General features: G+C 40.5%; 1 protein-coding gene across 1 annotated transcript; it reads left to right on the top strand.

The window, feature by feature from the left end:
* Positions 1-1684: 1684 nt before the first annotated feature.
* Positions 1685-15915, top strand: tunar (TCL1 upstream neural differentiation-associated RNA). Its single transcript, XM_078175095.1, has 2 exons — positions 1685-2613; positions 11289-15915. Exons 1-2 carry the CDS (start codon positions 2542-2544, stop codon positions 11472-11474), a joined length of 258 nt encoding a protein of 85 aa, XP_078031221.1. The 5' UTR covers positions 1685-2541; the 3' UTR covers positions 11475-15915.
* Positions 15916-20783: the final 4868 nt, after the last annotated feature.

Genomic DNA, 20783 nt, shown 5'->3' on the forward strand with positions numbered 1-20783 from the left:
TGATGATTTCGGAACGGACTTCGGAACAATGAGTTTAATATGGTCGGAACAATGGGATGTCGAACCACTGTCGTTCCCCTTATTTTCTATAATAAGCTCAGAGTAGTACTTTGATTTCTCTCCCCTGACATTTTGTTCATAATTGACCATAATTTTGTTCAATAAAAAGTGACCGAAGAGGGAAAACAAAGCTCTCTGCTCTCCAAGATCAGCTTGTTTAGTTTATTCGCAATTGTGCCACTGACTCCCGTCTCATATGCCGCAACACTTTTGTGGAATATCTTAAAAAAAAGTGAACAGAAGAACACAGCTAATAAGCTACGATATCCAACTCTCAGTCCCCACAAAAGGTCAACGCTGGCTTTCTATTGGTCAGTGGTGGCAAATTTCACCGAAGATGACATCTATTGAACTTTTTACTTCTACTAGGCTTAAGGCTCAGACGTACCTTCCACATTAACATCTGCTGAGAGCTATGGTCATACAGATGTGCACACTGTTCTATTCATAGTAGAACTGACTGTCTGCTAAGGTCCCTGGCAGTAAACAGGAGGGCTGGGAGGTGAATACACCATCTCCCAACACCGACATTGGGTGAAAGTGAAACTAAGAAGAGCTGGGTCTGGGGTGAATGTCTGTTTAATAATCAACTTGATACTAACTTCATGGTGGTGAGACGGGTGTGGTGTTTTAGACTGGACTGGAGTGTGGAGCAAGAGATTGGAGCACACACAGCTGGCGCAATTGCAATGCCCACAGTCTGTGCTGTCACAAATAATGTGCTCTGCGCTAACCTTCGCACAGGGGTCCGTGTGGACACTTGCGGAAATGGGTGGATGATGACATTTATATCACACACACCAAAGTGGACCCTCGTGGATGCAGAGACTATGAATTATAGTGATCATGGTGATGAATGGCTTGTGTGGATCAAGAAGCTTGGTACAGGTTCATTCCTATACAAATGTTGATTAAAGAATTCAGTCATAGAATTCAAGTTGTTGCTTAACAGTGTTCACTTTGGGTCTTTACATACATGACAACACATAGAATTTTTTTTTCTCTGTTTCTAACTTTACAGTAGTGTCCTCAAAGCTAACTGCCAGAAACGAGCCAATGAGATGCAACAACAAAACTTTTGCAGGCTACCTTGTAGGCTACCCAAACCGGTCATGACTGCAATCAATGGAGACAGAAAACAAATGTGGACGGGAAAAGCACCTGTGGTTGAAGCTGCCCTCGGGTTGATGACGCTCAGTGACTTCATGCTCCACATGACTTTATATTCAGGTTATAAATATAGAAATGTTAATAAGATGGTAATCTGCATGAGAAATTATAAGAAGAAAAAAAACTGTAATCAATTTGATGCAGACAGATGTGATCTCTATACGAGGTTTCCACTGTATTTATTTTGCCCCTTGAACAAATTCACCTGTCACTGTGATTCCACTGAAAATACACACACACACACACACACACACACACACACACACACAATTTATATGTACACATATATACACACACGATCTTCACAAAAACATACCAGAGGAGACCTTCACCCTTCTTCCCGGCCTCTGTCACAAATGCCTCTTGTCGTCAGGCTCTGTGTGACTCCCCTGAGTCGGTTGCCAGGCAACCGTGGCTGCATTAACATGCGCGGGAGAAAGGGAGCAGGGGATACCTCTTGCCTGTGGAGCGAAAGCAGCCACGACAGCGTCAGTGTGAGGCGACGGGTTCCTTCCCAGCACCCCCTTCCCTCGCTCTCCCTTCCTCTCTGTCTCTCTCTTATAGCCGTCCAGCGTTCACGCTCTGCTCAGTTAGTTAGGGATACACGCTCAGTCAGTGGAGCGCAAGAAAAGGTATGTTAGGTTACACATCATGTAGAGCAAGCAGGGGCATCCACCACTTCAGCAGGGGTGCCTTTTTTCCTTTTTTATTTCAGCATGAAACATTTAGAAGCCGAGACATCAACTAAACATGTTTTACATTGCTGAGCGGTATAAAAGTTTGATAGAGATGAGCTTTTAATAAGGCTTGATAGGGGTGTGTTGGCAGGAGAGACAAGACTGAAATATCTCCTGTTTTTGAAAGCTTCGCGGAATAAAGACAAAAGGAGGATGGAAATGTTCACATGAAACAGCTTTGTTACCCTCCCACCCCCATCTGCCCATCAACTGGCTCCATTCTTCAACTTGACATCATCCTTCCTCACAGACAAGAAGAAGAAGAAGAAGAGGAGGAGAAGAGAGAAGCAGAGGTGGGGAGGATAACAAAACAGGCAGAGGGAGAGAAGCGGAGAGGAGGTGGGCAGCACAGTTTCAGCTCTCACCAGGCTGAGGAGGAGAAAGTGACGGCGGCTAGAACTTGGCCACTAGTGAGATGAAATTCGGGGAGGAGACGCTGGAGCGCTGCAGGGTACGACATCCAACGAGAGCCCTAACATTGGACCGCCTGGAACACGAGCCTGCCCTCTCTGGATCCTGTGCCCCTCCACAGCCGAAGGATGAGCGGGGTCGACTTTCACCTTAGTTGCCAGGGATGTCTGTGCACTACGGAAAGGCGTCCCCCTCCAGCATGTCCAATGCTATGTTATTCCTGATGCTTTGCAAGGTAGGTCTCTAAAGTACCACTGTCATCCCACGTCCAGAGCTTATTTTTTATGTTGAACTCATCGTCATGTGCAGAGCTGTAAACCATCAACAAACACTTAATGAATCTTTCATTATTCTTAAATGTCATGACAGTGTGTAGCTATGAATTTATTATGCATCATGATATATTCTTTATAAATGTGGGGTATTTCCAGGCTCAGTTGTCTTTGTATGAATCATTGATTAACGTAACAGAGACACCTCAATGTTTCAAGCTCTTTATGTCTTTTCTGGTTTACTCTGAGAGATACTATGAGCTACGTTTGTCCAGGAGACACATCCACATGGCCCTCTGGGTGCTGATCCTCATGCATGTTGCTAACAAGTTTAAATGCCTCTTATGTAACAGCGGGACAATCTCAGCTTTTGGTACATGGAGCAATTCATTTGTCACTCAACCAGTCGTTTTGTCAAGTGTGCGCTGAGATGAATTCCAACTGTAGCTCCTGTGAACTTGTTTTTGGACAGACTTTCTACACTATCCTCATATGGAAATGATACGCAAGAATACTTTTAAAAAATACTAATATGCAACCCTTCTTTTATGTTAAATATAAGTTCCATGTCTTTGAATTTAAGCTGCTGCATTTCTGAACTTTTCTGTTGTGTCATTAGCAGGATCCTTTTGATCAATAAAAAACGAGTTCTCCACAGATGCAATTCTTGTCCCATCCAAAATAGATCTGTCACTTTCCTCTCACTCACAGAACAACGAGTACAGGTTATGGAAAATGGGTCACGCTCACAATTGGCAGCACCTCATCAGATTTCACTACAAACTCTTTTTCCTCTTCTCCATTTTTCCATTTCTCTACATATATGCATTGTTAACAGACATTATGTTTGTATGTGATACCCTGATTGTGTGTGTCAATGTGTGATAGGCATCAACCTGTGTATGTGTGTGTGCATTTGTACACACACTTGGGAGAGAGCTGTTTGCTTTAATTCCATTTTACAACAATGCCAAAAGCGACTCCTGCCTGTCAGACTCTGTTAGCATCTGGAGTGGTTTGACATGCTCAGGATTATTCAAGTGGCAAAAGGTTTTACTCTCCACTGATCTGATCTCAGGATGTTAGATGCTCCTGTTAGGTGTAGCAGGAGCGTCCGGATTTGTTGTCCCAGGTATGGCATCGCCCCTTTTCCTCCCCTCCTCTCTTTCTTTCTCTCTGTCTGTCTGCTCTTTTTACACAAACACACTTCTGGCTGTTGCTGTGCAAGTGAAGAGCCAGGTGTGAGTTTGCCTTGTGAGAGGAAAAAACTCCCAGGGAGATGCTTTTCATTTTGAAGGAGACATTGTTGATCCCAGAGATGCTATGTTTCATATTTGAGTCAGGAGTGGCCCAGACAGTGACAGGCCGGCTCAGATTAATCACAGAGGGAAAAGTTAAGACTTGAAAGTGTTGGAATCGTTGGAAATGAGCTCTTGAGTGACAACAGGAATCAATACTGAGATAACTAAATCCTACCTTAGAATAGCACACAGTCAAATGACTAATCAATAAGAGGTGGAGAAGTGGAGACTGTGTACTGTAGCTTGACTGGATTAATAATTCTTTTATTTGATATGTTTAAGACGCGCTGTGTGAGTATATCTCAGTGACTTTACTTTGTAGCTTATGACAGCTCTGATCGCTGATGATCTGATCACACACAGTCCAGCCTGAGTGTTAAACAGACACAGGGAGTCATTATGGGTGGTTAATGATTATGGCACATCGCAGGGTGCCAGCTCTGGCTGCCACTTGAAACCGAATGCTCTCTGTTGAACACTGGAGACGCTGAGGAGGCACTGGAAGGCATCCAGAGGGTTTGCTGTGTGATGCACAGCTGTACTCGGTGGTAAAGCTGTTTTCTCAGCACCCAGGTTTTGGCAGAGCCTGGACCCCTCTTCACCACCACTTCCACCACCGTCACCTCCTCCTCGGTGGTGGAAGAAGTATTCAGATATAAACTACCAATACGTTAATGTAAACAAACTCCATTACAAGTAAAACTACTGTATTCAAAATCCTACTCCAAAGTATTATCATAAAAAAAATGTAAAGTATCAAATTAAAAGTACTTGCTTGCAGTAAAATGCCCCCATAACAGATATAATGATATTGGTAATTTTCCACTGACTTCCAAAATGTCCTATATGACTGGCCCCACTTCATATATTACCTTTCTAACGGTTACAGTTACAAACATATTGTTAACGTCATGACGTTGCTAATGCTAACGTTGCAGTACTGCTTGTTAGGTTTAGGCAACAATACTACGAGGTTAAGTTTAGGAAAAACATCATGGTTTTGTATAAAAAATGTACCTCTGTCATGTCAGATACTTCAGATGTGTCACTAGCATAGCATTCTACACATGCTAGTGTACCAGGCTATGTTGTTATTAAAAGAGGTCAACCTTGACTCTGGGACAGGAACGCCAGTCTCCTGGGTAAAAGTCCTGTGTTTGTGTGACCCATCCACCGCCCCTCCCACCCACCAAATAGGGGCTTCTTATTTGGACAATGTTGCGTGGACTTTGTCACTTTTTATGCTACATCATGTCACGTCACTTCCTCCTCTGCTCCTTTAATAATTACTATGGCCATTAGAGTTCACCATCTTAATGAACTGGCACTGTCGTAATAAATTGCTTGTGCAGTCCACCTCTTTAAACCCGGTCTCGCTCCAAAGTTGTTGAAATCCGGTGCTTGGGCAATGACTTGCGGCGTCAGACACTGAAGAATAAGCCATAATACACAGCCAGTCTGAACGGCCCTCAGCAGTGTCAGAGGCAAACGCGGTGAGACACAAACAAAAGTTAAGGTGACGAAAGTCCAAGTAGGGTGGGTGGAAGGGGCAGTGGATGGGCCCAACAAACACCAACTTTCACCTGAGAGAGCAGTGTTCACATCCTGTAAGATTATAAAGCCAAACCCTGTTCTTTTTATCCTAAACCAAACCATGTGCATTAGTTGTTAAAGGCAAAAAAAACTCAATTCACAGTGTTTTATGGACATAGTGCGTTTATTTATGCTAGCTAGCTAGCATACCTTCAAATAATTTAAGGGTCTTGGTCTCACATGGTTTCAAACACCAGTTTCCTGGGGGAAAGTCCTGTGTTTGTTTGACCCATCCACCACCTCAACCTGCCTCCTTACACAGACTTTGGCCTTTTATAATATGTTGTTCTTAACCCTAACAGCAGCACATTGGTCATTTGATCGCAGTCTTCCTGATCACGTGGGATGCACACGAGTCACTGGCTCATGATTACACATGAACTGTGTTGCATTATTTTTCGTAGGTATACATACGAACAGTGCATGAAAACAGTCTGTCATTTTCTGACTTTTTCTCCAGTCTTATTTAGATTAAATAACCTGGAAAGTTTAGAGGGAAAATGTCTCTTTGGTGGAATAACAACACAGACATCTGAAGGGACTCCAACTAGACACTGAAAAAATCTGGACAAAATCTCGATTTGAAAAGTAACCTGTAACTAAAGCTGTCAGGTAATTGTAGTGGAGTAGATGTATCATAGCATAAAATAGAATTATTCAAGTAAAGTACAAGTATCTCTAAATTTCACTTGAATGCAGTACTCAAGTAAATGTACTTAGTTACTTTCCACCACTGCTCCCCCTCACCCTCCTCCATCTCCTACCACATCCTCAGGCACGTTTTCCCCCCACCTTGTTTTATTTATTTATTAAATTAAATTTATTAAGATCCACATTCATGTTGAGGGAAGCCCCGTTTATAGTGCTCCCCAGGAGAGACAATCAAAGCCCATTGTTACAGATCAGAGGAGGAGGGCACACTTTAACACAGAGTCACAACCTGATGGGGTTTTTATGTGCGTCAAGAGCACAATGCATGTCGATGATTGGACGCTGCCGTCATTCAGAGTCACCGTGTGTGAGATGTTAGTCTTTCAGTAAGGACAAGCAGTTTCATGCTCTTAACCTTATATAAACAGGCCTGAACAAAAGGTCTTTGACTTATAGGTAATCCATAAACACAAAAGCCAATGCCTGACGGTGGTCCCTCCATAATTGATGTGAATTTTCTATGATTCCTGTGTTTGACTCATAAAATCTAACATTTGAAATACAGCATTGGCCTCATGTAAACTCAGTCTGTCTTTATCCTATTGTGACCATCTCAGTCAGTTTCATCTCCCTCAGATTCGTCCTTTTTGGTAATCTATCTACACACATAAACTCTGATGTTCTGTAACTGATTTCTACTGGGTGGTGATATCTGCCAAGACCTTTTTCCCTCTGCCAAACTGTCCAAGAACACAATCAGTAAGTCAAAGAAAAGCTGCACTGGTGATATAAAAATCTCCACTTTGGCAGAGCTCCTTGAAAAGGTTACATAAATTTCAATTATTGCAAAGGACACCTGCAAATGAGCCTTAATAATGTGGGCTTTGCAAAGGTTAATTACTGTAAACAACTGTGAGGAGTGAGATTCATTGTCAGGAAAAAGAAGTTTCCTCTCTTTTTTTAACTGGAATTTGTGAAAAATATGCGCGAGTGGGGCCTGCACACAAGGGCCAAGGTTTCAACACTGGGAGGGACACATATGAAATGTAAGGTTTGGGGTCCTCAACCAGACAATTTTGAGCATTACACACTTTATTTCCTGCATTCTGGTCAATTTTAATGCACCAATGTGTTCCTTTTGGGCATCAGTTTATGGTGTATGGTGTATCTGCTACTTTTTGCGTTTTCATTGGGGGAACAATACACACGTTCTAAATACATAGGGGGGCATGACCAGATTGCTCCTTAGTCATTAATTCAAGGTCCACACAGTTATATCCTCCTGAGACATCAGCTGCTGTTTGGTATACATTTTAATGTTTCCTGGCTATTTCATATCAGTAGGACCTGATAAGTATTTGTAGTCAGGAAAAGAATCCAGGCACTCCAAACAAAAATGAGAATGAGGAAGGAAAGAAATTTGTAGTAGTTTGGAGAAAAAAAAAAAGATGTCCTCAGCTGGGGATGTTGGGTTTATCTTAATAGTCACAAGTTTAAAACTGATCACCTGAACATTGCTGTGCAAAAACTAAATTACAAATAATACAACAAATCTACAACTTGTGATTTGTTCATTTGGAATTTCGGCATGAATTTTCCTTAATCCATACTCCAAGCTAGGAATGTCTGTCGCACCTAATTGGTCCCAACATCCTCAAATAAGACGATAATAAAGTCCCAATGTCCTCGAGCAAGATGATTTTAAAAGCTTGTTACTGTTGCTAAAATTGGTCAAATGTGTTGCCATATCAAATTACAAACATTATTATTTATAAATAAACAATGTTTCAGCCATTAAATGTGATCAAGTTTTGGACCTTGTCCACTTTTGTGTCGGGATCAGCCACAGACTGACTTGGTAGAGATGGCTGCCATCTTGCTTTTACATGGATGCGTGTATTGTGGTCTTACTACCACTAGATGGCACAAAAAAGTGTCCATGGATGAGGACAACAGGTCTGAGTTAAGTAGAATGAAGTATAAGGTGCAGCAAACCCAGAATGTGATGTCCTCATATGGGGATGCAGGGCCTCAGGGAGATATATATTGAGCGCCATACTTGTGCTTGGCCTGTCAAGCTAGTTTGCTGTCTCTGTAATGTAGCTGTCTGTTAATGACTCTGCAACAGGAAACGGCACTTCAAAATAAAAGCTTGTGCTGGAATGTACTTCAATAATAAAGTGTATTTTTTACAAACTTGACACATTCATCAGTCACTTGCGGTCCATTCAGAATGGACCAGCGACCCACTTTTAGACCACGACCCACCAGTTTGGAACCACTGCTATAGACTATCTATAGAATATACAATATGAAGAATATACTTTAAATCACTTAATTTATTTAAGTTTAAGAATGCAGTGAGGTAGAGTGGTTCCTGTAGAGCACAACCAAGTGGAGTTTGGTTGGGACAGAAATACAAAAAATATCATTTGACCTGACTTTGTCTTTTTAGCTGGGTGTTCTAGCTCAGATCCAGAAGTGTCACTACACAGAAGCATTAAATTATAGCACAGGTTTGTCTTTATTATTGCAAGTCACTTCCTCTTTCATGAGGTACATCAGTGGAAAGGGCACAATGTGTACCCACGTAGCGCTTCAGGTGGCGTCTTTTTGTGAACTCATGCTGGAAGTGAAAAAAAATGTGTAGTTTATCTAAATGCCCAAGCTTTTTACCAAGAGGAACGGCTCCCTGTTAAAAGGTTTATTTTTAGTCTGCGTTAGCTTACATGCCTTACTGTTGCTAGTCGGCGTATAAAACCCATTGACCCGCAAAAGGAAGGCTGTTCTCCTGAGAGGTATTTGGATGCCAACTTGCACAAGCTGCTGTGCTTGCAGGCTGAAAACATACAGCTAGTTTCTAATACTCCACCCCGGGCTACACCAATCAATACACACACACACACACACAAGCTGGCACACTCAGAACTTGTATCGGATCACGGCAGTCCCACGCAGTCCTTAGAGAGCTGCCAGGGCTATTCCTCTGATGTCCAGCATGTCAATCAAGACGAGTGTCTGTTTTTAGAAGTACACTGTTATCATGGTTGCAATCGTTCATTTTGTTATGGTCAGAAGTTCACTTCAACAAGAATAAGCCATGTTTACATGATCGTGTTTTATGTGGGGCTAAATTCTATTGTATACGGCTTACATCACACTTTATAACATATTCATAATACCTGAAAAATAGATGAAGTATGGTATATTAGTGTTCATATAAGTGGTAAACCTGTGTTATTTGTGTCACAGGCGTTGAACAGCACCTCTTATGTGGCAATATCCAAAGAAATTGTGAATTGTTTCTAATCGTGATAGGAAAAGTTACTGGGGAATTAAGCTACCTGTCTGACACCCAAGTACTTTTCATCATTTAATCTCCCATTTGTAGTAAAAGCACACCAAAAAAAATAGATTTACAATTTGCAGAAAGCCTTCAGAAACCAGACAGTTATAGTAAATATTCAATTAACTCAGTGTCCTCTTAACAAGAGTGCACTGCATGATAACTGGATTAAAGCTGACATTAATCATGAATGTACACACGTTTGTTTTAAGAATTTAAAACCAATTTTAACTCTGTGAATGTAAATTGATTTAAATCATCCAGGAGTTTGAGTCTTCATTTCACATTGATGAAAACAGTTTAAGCTGTTCAACACCAGATTGGAGTTCTCGTGTTTTCGCCGACCTCGTTTTTTCCACATTTAAAAACTCAGGAGATGACTATATTTTATTGAAGGAACGAAGTGAAGTCATTCACTTTTGATGGAAAATCTTTCACAAATCCTTGAATTAAATATAGCTTTACAGAGGCTTATAGGAAACTCAGAGCAACATGCAGAGAGCAGCGGTACAGTAGACCCTACACATTTACAGTTCGAGGTCTTTGAATGTGTGTGTGTGTGTGTGTGTGTGTGTGTGTGTGTGTGTGTGTGTGTGTACTTGTACATGCTACACAATGAGGACCAAATAAGGTATTTTAGCAACAGAGTGAGGACATTTTTGCAAAATGAGGACATTTTGGCCCCTCCTCACTTTTTAAATGCCTGTTTGAGGGTAAGGACTTGGTTTTAGGGTTCAGGTTAAAGTAGGTTTGGGTTAGGGTAAGGGTTAGGGGTAGGCATTAAGTTGTGATGGTTAAGGGTAGGGTAAGTGGCTAGAGAATGCATTATATCAATGAGGGTGTGTATGCATGTTGGGATGTTATGGGACACCTCTGCCAATCCTCTGATCAAATCAACCAAACATTTTGGATCAATGTGACCTGTAAATATTCTACAAATAGAATTTTACATACTAATGACGATCTTTAATAAAGTATGACATGGAATTACAACACATAAACACACTTTTGAAGCATTTTTTTCTGTCTTTCACACACAAGCAGTAAGCGCTTCCTCTGAAATTGGCAATAAGCAAGGTAACCATGCAGCCAGAATAAATGTTGGCATTGTCCATTTCTGCAAACCACAGATATGTAACAATGACAGCTGGGATAGGCTCCTGCTGCCCCGTCACCCCAACAGAATAAGCGGTTACAGAAATTGAATGAATGAATGAATGAATGAATCATATATGTGAAACGGACAAATGTAGCATATCTGTGGTTTGCAGAAACGTACAATACCAACATCTTCCTCCGGTGACTGGGCTGAGCAGCAAACATCACACACCCCTGCTGTTGTTGTTTTTTTTTTAAATCACAAGCACTAACTCTTAAATCTGTTCCCCAGGCCAGAACAGTTTCCCACATAATTTTTTGCATTTATGGATAAAACAGTCCGTGAAACAGATGTAGCTATCTCAGATAACAATGCATTTATGTCACTACTTTTAGGCAGCATTCTATCCAATTAATGCATTTTTAAAACATATTAGCATGAAAAAATATCACTTCGATAATTGCTTTTTAAATATTCCATCGCCTCACCAACCATCTCGCCAACACATAACTTTTCTTTTTGTTTCATTGCCATTATCGCTGTCCACCATACACTGCGCAAAGACCATCTTCAAAGGACAAATTTACCAGTTGCGGTTACTAACACACCAACTGTGTTTCTCTTTTCTCTCTTATCTGCTCACTCCAGATTGGTCTGAGACGAAAACTGCAGACTTTTCCAGGGAAAATGGTAAACACTCTCCACTGTGATGAGGAAAAGGGAATCCAAGACAAGGAGAGTAAGGAGGAGAGCATCTTGGCCATGTTGGGCATCATTGGGACCATTCTCAACTTGGTAGTCATCATCTTTGTCTACATCTACACCACCTTGTAGGTCTCTCAAACTCTTGTACTCCTTCAGGGGGAGCAGGTCAGAGCTCATCTGTGCCGTTGTAGCTACAGTATGTTGACTGATTTGGAGATGAAGGTGGGAGGAGCGAGGAAGAGTGGTGAACTGGATCTAAGACTATGTGATCGCCATATGGCATCCATCCTGCATCACTTCAAACAGCTAAGACTATGGGAAACTGGCTTGTTCTTCTCCCTTTTACAGGTAGAAATATCCAGAATACATGGTGACGTTTGACTTGTACATAAATGCATGACGAGATGATAATGAGAGACGCTCAGAAGATGCAGCTTTTAACAACACATGGACATAAAAGACTGCAGAGAGAGCATGGAGAATGTTTTTCAGATGTTCTTATTAACTGAAATATGGAAATTATCAAATTTGCTTCCATAGGATAACAGATGAAGATGTACAGAGATGGTTAACACAGGTATCTGCATTGCTATTTATCATTTTTTCTCAAAGATTCTCTCAGCAAAACACAACATACATCAGTTTATATTGGATTTTAACAGACCTATTAAAATGAAATTGTTATGCATCTTGATTTAATGTTTTTTATACTGTATTTCTCACTGTTTTCTGTAAAAGTTGACCTTGGATGGCGTTTCATTTTACCGGAGACTATACCTACTGAAAAAGGGTTGCATTCACACAAAAGTTTTTTTTAAACATGCATTTATTAAAACAAATGGTGTCTTTAAATGGCATTAAGTCAGTTTAAAGTGCTGGAATGCTAACCATAAATGGATGCACTTGACATTGTGCCGGTGGAAGATCAGACAGATTAGTGCAAAATGGCTTGATTATCATTTATTATTCAAGTGTTTAATGCATCACTTCAGGGTCATCAACACCGAGATAAGATGCATCCATGTGTGAGAAAATGATTTTAACTTTTGTTATAGTCTCTGCTCTGAAAGCTGAGGAGCTGCTTCTAAGAATTGAGAACAAAAAGGCATTTTACTTGTTGGCTTCTTTGGGCTGACACTGAGTTCTACCATGGATTTCAGCCTGCAGGAACATACCAACATGCACATTTACAAACATACATGGGACATGATCGCACTCTAACCTGCTTACCAATAAGTGTACATAGAGTTGAGGATAGTCTGCATTTTTCAGCCATCGACCTCAATTTGTGCATCGTTGATTCGAATCTTTAGACTTGTGCATAATGACTGTATGCCTTAAAACATGAGGAAATGGCTATTTCCATGATGTATAAAACGATCAGGTTATTACTACTTTGTGAAAGGTTTCACTTGTTGTATATATATGTATAATTCAATGTCATATTGTTTTTATTGATAAGGTCATTTATTGGGTAATTTTATATAAAAAGTACTCTACTTTTGTCTTAAACAACATGCAAAAGCTTTTCTTAAGTTCTTAAATTGTGACTCTGTGAAATGAGAGTTTGTGTAATTTCCAGACCTGGGCCAACTTTTTTTCATTTTTATCTTTTTGTGTAGTGTAAGACAGGTGTGGGTTTTTGCCACACTGGACAATACTGTGAATGTTGTGAAATTTACATCGCAGGAGTTTTTAGAGTAACTTTTGGTATTTTCCTTGTTGATTGACTGAACTGTCACTGTGTCATTTGTTCTTACTATCTTACACTAAGTCTCTCTGGTAGATGATAAATCAGTTCAAAACGTAAGCTAAATTTGATTTGACCCAGGACTGGAAATAAGACAACATTTTTTTGTACTTGAGGGTAAGACATTAGCTTTTATAGGTTGATCAGAATCTGGGCCAGCATGTTTCAGCTTGTACACATTGAATCAGGTCGGGTCATGTGGTGGTTTGGACTGAAATTAACTTCCTGTTTTTCATTCATTCTTGTACAAGAGGGGCCTGCAGAATTATTTACCTGTAACAATCTTCCCACGTACCTGTCATTTTTAGATTAATTTAATTTAATTGCATTAAAGGAATAGTTAAACATTTGGGGGAATAAGTATGATGGAAGTCTCTGGTGGTTGCCTGGCAACACATGGACAAATAGACCTTATAGATATAGGTTAGCAGCACCTGCTACACTGACCAGAAGGTTAAAGACGCTGTTATCAACCTATTAAATGTGCGCTGTGTTCAGTAGGTTTAGGCGTTAATACTAAATGGATTTGTTTAAAAATAAGATTGTGGTTTGGCTTAAAATAAATACGTTTGTAACTAACGTAATAACATCACATGTCATGTAGTTAAAATACTTCATTGTTGACATCTGGTTTCACATGGGACACAAAACAAGTCCTTTGTTTGTTTAGACCGTTCACCACCCCATCACCTTCGTACATGGACTTTCTTGCTTTTTGTACTAATTTTACGTCACCTGACTTCCTCCACTGCCACATACCAATAAACATGGCCATATAAAGGGCTGATAACAGCATTTGGAACCTACTAGTTGGTGTAACAGCCATCTTACCCATAAGACTTAAAACCATTAATAATGCCCATTTAATGGACTAATAACATTCAAACCGGGGGACGCAACCTCCCAGTAATGACATATAGGGCATCACTGCACTCAGCCAAGAAATAGTCTGACACATGAGCCCTTATAAATCCATAATTTTTAGATTTTAAGCTTTGTTTTTTGTACAAACACTCTGGTAGCTAGCTCTGGTAGGTTTATTTCGTACCTTTGGACAGAGCTAGGCTAGATGTTCCCCCGTTTCCAGTCATGTTGCAAAGCTAAGCTTCAATGGACAGATTGAATTGATCTTCTTTAAAGGGCCTTAACACAGAGGAGGTGTTTATTTTTTATTTGTGTGATTAATTTGCACGTCAATACAATTTTTAAAACTGTTTCTGACTTTGGTACTTTCACACAGAACGCAAAAATTACACTAAAAAACTGACTTTGATTTGAGCTTTCGCACAAAGGCATCAACCAACGAAGCTGGGCAGAACAGACATTACATCATGACAATAGCTGATCCGTTATAACTGTCACAGATTCGCATCACCGCCGTTTCCAAAGTTTCTTGTCAGTTATTTGTCATCTTCCCCTGCAGGCCTGAAAGGTCCAGTGTGTAGGATTTAGTGGTATCTAGCGGTGAGGTTGCAGATTACAACCTACTGAAACTTCTACTGTGTGCTAAGCATGTAGGAGAACAATGGTGGCCAACGCAAAAACACGAAAATGCAAATAGCCCTATCTAGAGCCAGCCTACATCCATTGTGGTCTACTGTCGAACAAGACGACCCAATCCGTATGTAGATATAATCAGCTCAATCTTAGGGACAGTGTCCACCAAAGCCTTTTTTTCCTGAGGTGTATTTTTTAAATTCTTTTTAATAGGAAGTGCTGAGCATGAATTCTGCACTAAGCACGGCATGTTGTTTTTTTTTCATAGCGCCGAAAGTTTCAAAATGTTCAACTTTGGGTAAAATGTTGGCTTCATCAGTGTCACTTAAGCTGTCAAATACCATGAGGACTAACCATCATCAAATGTACAAGTGCTGAACAACATCCCTCTTCCTACTTGCTTCAGCCTTGGGCCGACATGTTTCCTTCCACAGATATTCCGTATCATAGCAGCCACAGCGTCCAAAGTGCTCTCAAACACTCCAAGCCGGGCGTTTCCTAAGGAGCGCCTGGCGTTTTCAGCTGGGGATAAAACACACTGGTGGACACAGGGCCTATAGAAATAAGACATTATGGTGATTTTACACTAATGAAAATAAAGTTATGATTATAATATTCTATTTCTATAATAATATTCCTGTAAATCCTGCACACTGGACCTTTAACTTTCAAGAAAGTCAGTTTCCCAAAATGTCAAACTATTCCTTAAAATAAATGAATCTATAAGAGATGAAGGCCTATAAATAACAATGTACAGTATGTAGAGAATGTAAGGCTACATTACGTGTAAAATATTGCGTTTGTGTTCGTCAGTCGACAACCTCATGATTTCAGAAAGTGCCTGAGATCAAAGTGTCTCAACCTCACCAGTCGAGAGGTGAAGAAAAGGAAAACACACACCAGTGAGAGCATCTTTATAAGGCCACCCGTCACACAGACAGGAGAAAGCATGTATCCTGATCCGCTGCGCTGCGTTCATGACGGGACTAGATTTCTCCTACATGACTTAGTTAATAAAGTCAGTTGTCTTGGGTGAGGTGCTCCTACTGTTTAACAGAATAAGGAAAATGAAAGCTTAGTAAGCACATGGACAAGTCTTACGAATGTATTCATATTTGATGTACAAGTTGATTAATTCTGTTCTCCTTATTGTTTACTTATCTTTCCTAAAGCTATGTAATCTGAACTTCTTCTTATGTTTTATTTATGTGTATGCTGAATCTATTTAAAGTCATTGAATAGTCTCTTGTGGGTGACAAATGGACGGGTTTTTCAGCTTGTGGTTTGGTTAAAAAACATTAAATGAATACATCTTGAAACTGATTTCAATGGGATGTGTTGTCTTGGTTCATAAGAATGGAGATCAATGGTTATAAATGCAGCTTTATGCAACACAACTCCAGCATCGGTGCACATCTGCTGCATTCATTAGGCACAATATACATCAGTTTTGAAAGACTCTTCCAGCACCATGAATTCTGAGATAAAAGTGGAAACTGTTAGCATTTAGAGAAAAATCTTTGAAAATCTATATTCTACTGCATCTGACAGCTGTGTGAGATTACAACAGAGCCTTGAAGTAGAGGATGGAGGAAGAAACCAAACCTTAAAGAGTCTACAGCGTTACATCCTGCGAGATATATTTCTCTGTCTCGCCACAAATCGATCTGAAAGATGGTGAAAAACGGACGGAGCACAAAGCTAGCAGGACAAAGACACAGAAACCAGATCGCCCCATACAAATGTATTTTTACTCTGTCTCCTTTTGCTTTTAGGTCATATATGTGTCAGGATAATTTCCCACTCCATCAAGAGAGCTGTGTGACTGGTAACATACTGGAATAATCCTGTTGGAGGAGGGGAAAAAAATGAGAGGCTAAAAACAGCTTGTCTCCTCTTTTTCTTTAAATATAATGGATTAGGCAATGAACCAAGGAAAAAACAGCGTTGTTTGAGGAACCCCAGCTGCTTAAATTCACACATGCCCAGAAGTCTGCTTTAAGCTATTGTTTCACCTGGATCAGCCGGCACAGCCTTTCGAAATCATTCCGTCTTTTGAAGCTGAAAGATGCTTGGTGAACAATGTGCAGGAGATTGTGGTGCATCGCAGATGGATGATTCAAGCGAGCAGATTGTCCGCGCAGACGTTCCATCTCTATCTAGCTGAGCTGACATCGTTTTGATGGTTTCACAGAAAAGCTGTGCGGGCGATTAATCCATCCACCATACAAGCCACACCAAATCAACAAGACATACTCATGGCTGGCAACGTCAGGCTGCTTCTGTTGTGATTCAAAGGCAATTCAACCTGTGGCAGCAGCAACACATTAAAATTTAATGCCACATTGCAAAGCTTGGTTTCCACAAACTGACTGTCTTTTCCCCCACCAATAATCATATCAACAGAATACAGATTATTTCATTACAAAACACCACCCTTCAAGCATGATCACACCCAATGTGAAAATAATTCAACTTGACTGGGAAAAGGGGTCAAATGTGTAATCTGTTTTTGGCAATAACAAGTTTTGCTGTAATTAAATTTAGAGCAGTGTGTTCAGAGTCAGAATCCGAACAAGAGTTTGATAGCATTTGTATTCCTTTTAAACACTACCAACAGATAATTTATAGCTTAAAAACATGGATCCAGTGACAGGTGAAAAATACGTACTGTGCTTTCACAGCTGCAGCTACATGAGGTAAGAAGACAGATGATCCAGGATTAATATATCAGATGTTCACCTGCTGCTGCACCTCAGAGGCCTCCCAGCTTTTTTTTTCAAAAAATGTAAGCCCCCAATATCACTGCTTCAAATACAAACAGTACTAAAAAAGTATACAACATTACACAGGGATATAATCTGCCTGTTTGGGTAGCTAAGGAAGTCATGCTCATGGAGTGTTTAAGAGCAGTGGACAAGGCTTCCAGGTCTGAAAAGTGAAGCCAATGACAGCAGAGGCTGACTCCACTGTCACAAAAGGAAGTCCGATTAAGTCAAAGAGAAACTGACCTTACTTCTCACTTGATTTATTACCTTAGTAAACATTATCCAAATGAGTTTATAGTCTCAACTGTGAGCTTAATGGTGACCTGTAAATCAGGATAGAGGCACAGCAATCAGATTTGTCCCTCACTCCCTTGCAGCAGCACCCTGTTGTCCGAAGACAGTCACTTCTGGCTCCAAAAAAACAAGATGGTGATGGCAGACATGTCAAACTCAACCCTTCAAAATAGGGTCCACAAACAAATGGGTCAGTTCATGGTGGCTACGTCAACTTCTTGAACATAAAATATAAATTGCACCTTCTATTGCCTTGTTTTTGTTGCTTTTTTGCAAAATTGTTGTAAAGAATAGTGAAAGATTTTGGAAAATATACTTTCTTACTCTTTTCTTGTCCGAGACAAGGCTAGCTGTTTCCCCGTTTGTAGTCTTTACGCTTAACTAGGCCAACCTGGTCTCTCCAAAGTCGTCGAAATCTGACGCTTGGGCAGTGACTTCTGGCATCAGACACTGATGAAAAAAGCTGTCCTTTAATGTCGCCATGATACATGGCCGGTCACTTTTATAGTTTAATGGCGGCCGGTGGCATCAGGGGGAAATGGAACGCGAGGACAAGAATGAAGCATTTACGGTGGCAAAAGTCCGAGTAAGGTGGGTTGGAGGGGTGGTGGATGGGTCCAACAAACAGCAACTTTCACCTGGAGGAGCAGTGTTTGTGTCCTGTAAGATTATAAAGCCAGACCCTGTTCTTTTTTTCCCTAAACCCTACCATGTGCATTAGTTGTTGAATGAAAAAAAACATCAATTCATCATGTTTTATTGACGCAGTGTGCATATTTTGAAAGAAGACAATGCATGTAACAGGCAGAACTTGACATGTCAACAACCAACGCACCCAGGTACCTTGCACATTGAATCTGGAGATAGAAAGTCCATGACCAAACGACAACATGTGATGAGATCGAGAGTGAGAATGTGTTGACTAGACTAAATGGCTGCTAGCTGTACCCTCATATTTACCGGACAGATACGAGAGTAAAATCAATCTGCTCAACTAACTCTTGCAAAGAAGTGAGTAAGAGTATTTCCTAAAATGTCAAACTAGCTAGGGTAAACGGTGATAATCATCTAAACACAGAAATAAGGGCTTTTTATGCCTCAGAGTTGGCGACAGTGGAGGTCAGAGCCATTATGTTTTCAGGTTGTCTCATCCTCCATGATCTCATGAACATCATCTCAGGAACACCTTAAAAGGAAATTTCTTCAATTTTGGCAAAAACGTCCACTTAGAGTCAGGGATGAGCTGATTAGATTTTGGTGGTCAAAGGTCAAGGTCACTGTGACCTCACAAAACATGTTTGACAAGTGATGACATTTTAAATCCAAAAGGTCAAAAGGTCAGCTTCACTGTGACATCATAATGTTCTGTAAAAACACTTTTCTGGCCATTATTCAACACCATATTAATCTTCTATGCTGCTGAGTTGAAGATGTGTGTGAAGCATCCGAGTCTGAACAGACATGGATGTAAACTGCAATTTGAGATAATCTACAAACCAGATCTCATCTCACAATACTTGAAACTATGTACCTTGAACTTGTGGACCAGTATTGTCAGGTATGAAAGGCTTGTAGATAACAATCATGGGCAAAGCGATATTTCCAGCAGTGAAAAAATATCAAGTTTATGGTCAGTTGCACAGAATTTTTTCTGCAATGACCAGAATGTGTTTTTCTCGACTGGAAAATTCACCGCTTTGCTCTTAATATCACCATCACTGTTGTTTTCTTTTCTTATGCATGTATAGGCTCAATAGCTGGATGCACACAATTGCACATTCCCTGCAGTTGTCAAAATGCATTCTGGGAAGTGTAGGACACCACTAGCTGAAGCTGAATCAGGTTGAGGGAGAGAGCAAACACTGAAGGTAAAACAGAGCACCTTCCTGGAATATACTGAGAGATAATACGTGTGTGTGAGTGGGGCATCTATAGGGCTGAAATCTCAGGTGGGGATCTTGACAGGGCACATCTTCAATTCGCCTGACACTCAAATACAAACAGAGAAAAGAGTCAAACAGATTGGATTGGGGTCATGCCGATTTCAAATAACCTTCTGTGCTCTCAGTCAAAGGTGAAGTTCAAAAGCCTGAAGAAAATCGGGGAACAAAGCAGCACTTATGTTACCTAACCATGTCCCAATTCACTCCGGAGTATCGATGTCGTGACTTCCCTGAATCCAAAGTCCTCCCTCAATTAGAGATCTGAGAGGATTTCCCCAACAGATGTGTCCTATATAGATTTCCTGTCACAAAGGGTGCACATATCCAGCTGCCTTTCTTCACATTTATTCATGCAGAGAAATAAATCCTGTGATCAAAATCGGGGAACGGGCTTGAAAGCCATGACAAATCCTGATATAAATGTAAAACTTGAGAGAGGGAAGTGTCAAAGTGTCAGGTTCAGCTTGACTGTTAGAGATTACAAATCTTTTGCATGGGAAATGTTTCTAGTCGTGCTATGCTGGAGATCAACCTGTCGGCCGAGATAGCTGCTTAAGATCGCAAATATTTTGGGGTCCTCGCTGGAGATCTTATTGTACTGGTGAGGTGAGGAAGATTAGCAAGGTACAGGAGGATCAGTGAAGATACTTTTCAAAGGATTTGAGCAGGGTGGTAGTGGAGTGTTTTGTCTATTCTTAAAATCAAACTGAAATAAGTATTGACTGATGACGCTGGTACTAGGAATGAGCAAATATACTGTATCACTTTTTGTATCTGTATCTGTTCAACCAACTAAATTATCTGTACCTGTATTACTTACAATGGTTTGTGGTTAAAAGTGGAAGTGTGTGGGACCTGACCTTAACTTATCTTAACTTGAAAGTGATTATGGGTAGATCAGAAAATGCTGTATCTATTATAGGCCAAAAACCATTTTCAGAACAGTCTTAGAATCGAGGTTCAGATCATTTTTTGGTTGATCTGAACATCGAGATTAAAAACAGCTACCCAAACGAGGATTGATGTTAATACATTTTACTCAGATGATGCTTGTACCAGGGGCGTAAATATAGACAGTGCAGGCAGTGGGATTGCACTGGGGCCCCTGGGGTGGAGGAGCCAGTAGAGGGAGCAAGTGATTTCTTGCAAGTGATTTACATTGTCACCTTGAAAATACACCTGGGTT

This window comes from Epinephelus lanceolatus, chromosome 15 (genome assembly GCF_041903045.1).
Source record: "Epinephelus lanceolatus isolate andai-2023 chromosome 15, ASM4190304v1, whole genome shotgun sequence".
In the NCBI taxonomy this organism is placed as follows: Eukaryota; Metazoa; Chordata; class Actinopteri; order Perciformes; family Serranidae; genus Epinephelus; species Epinephelus lanceolatus.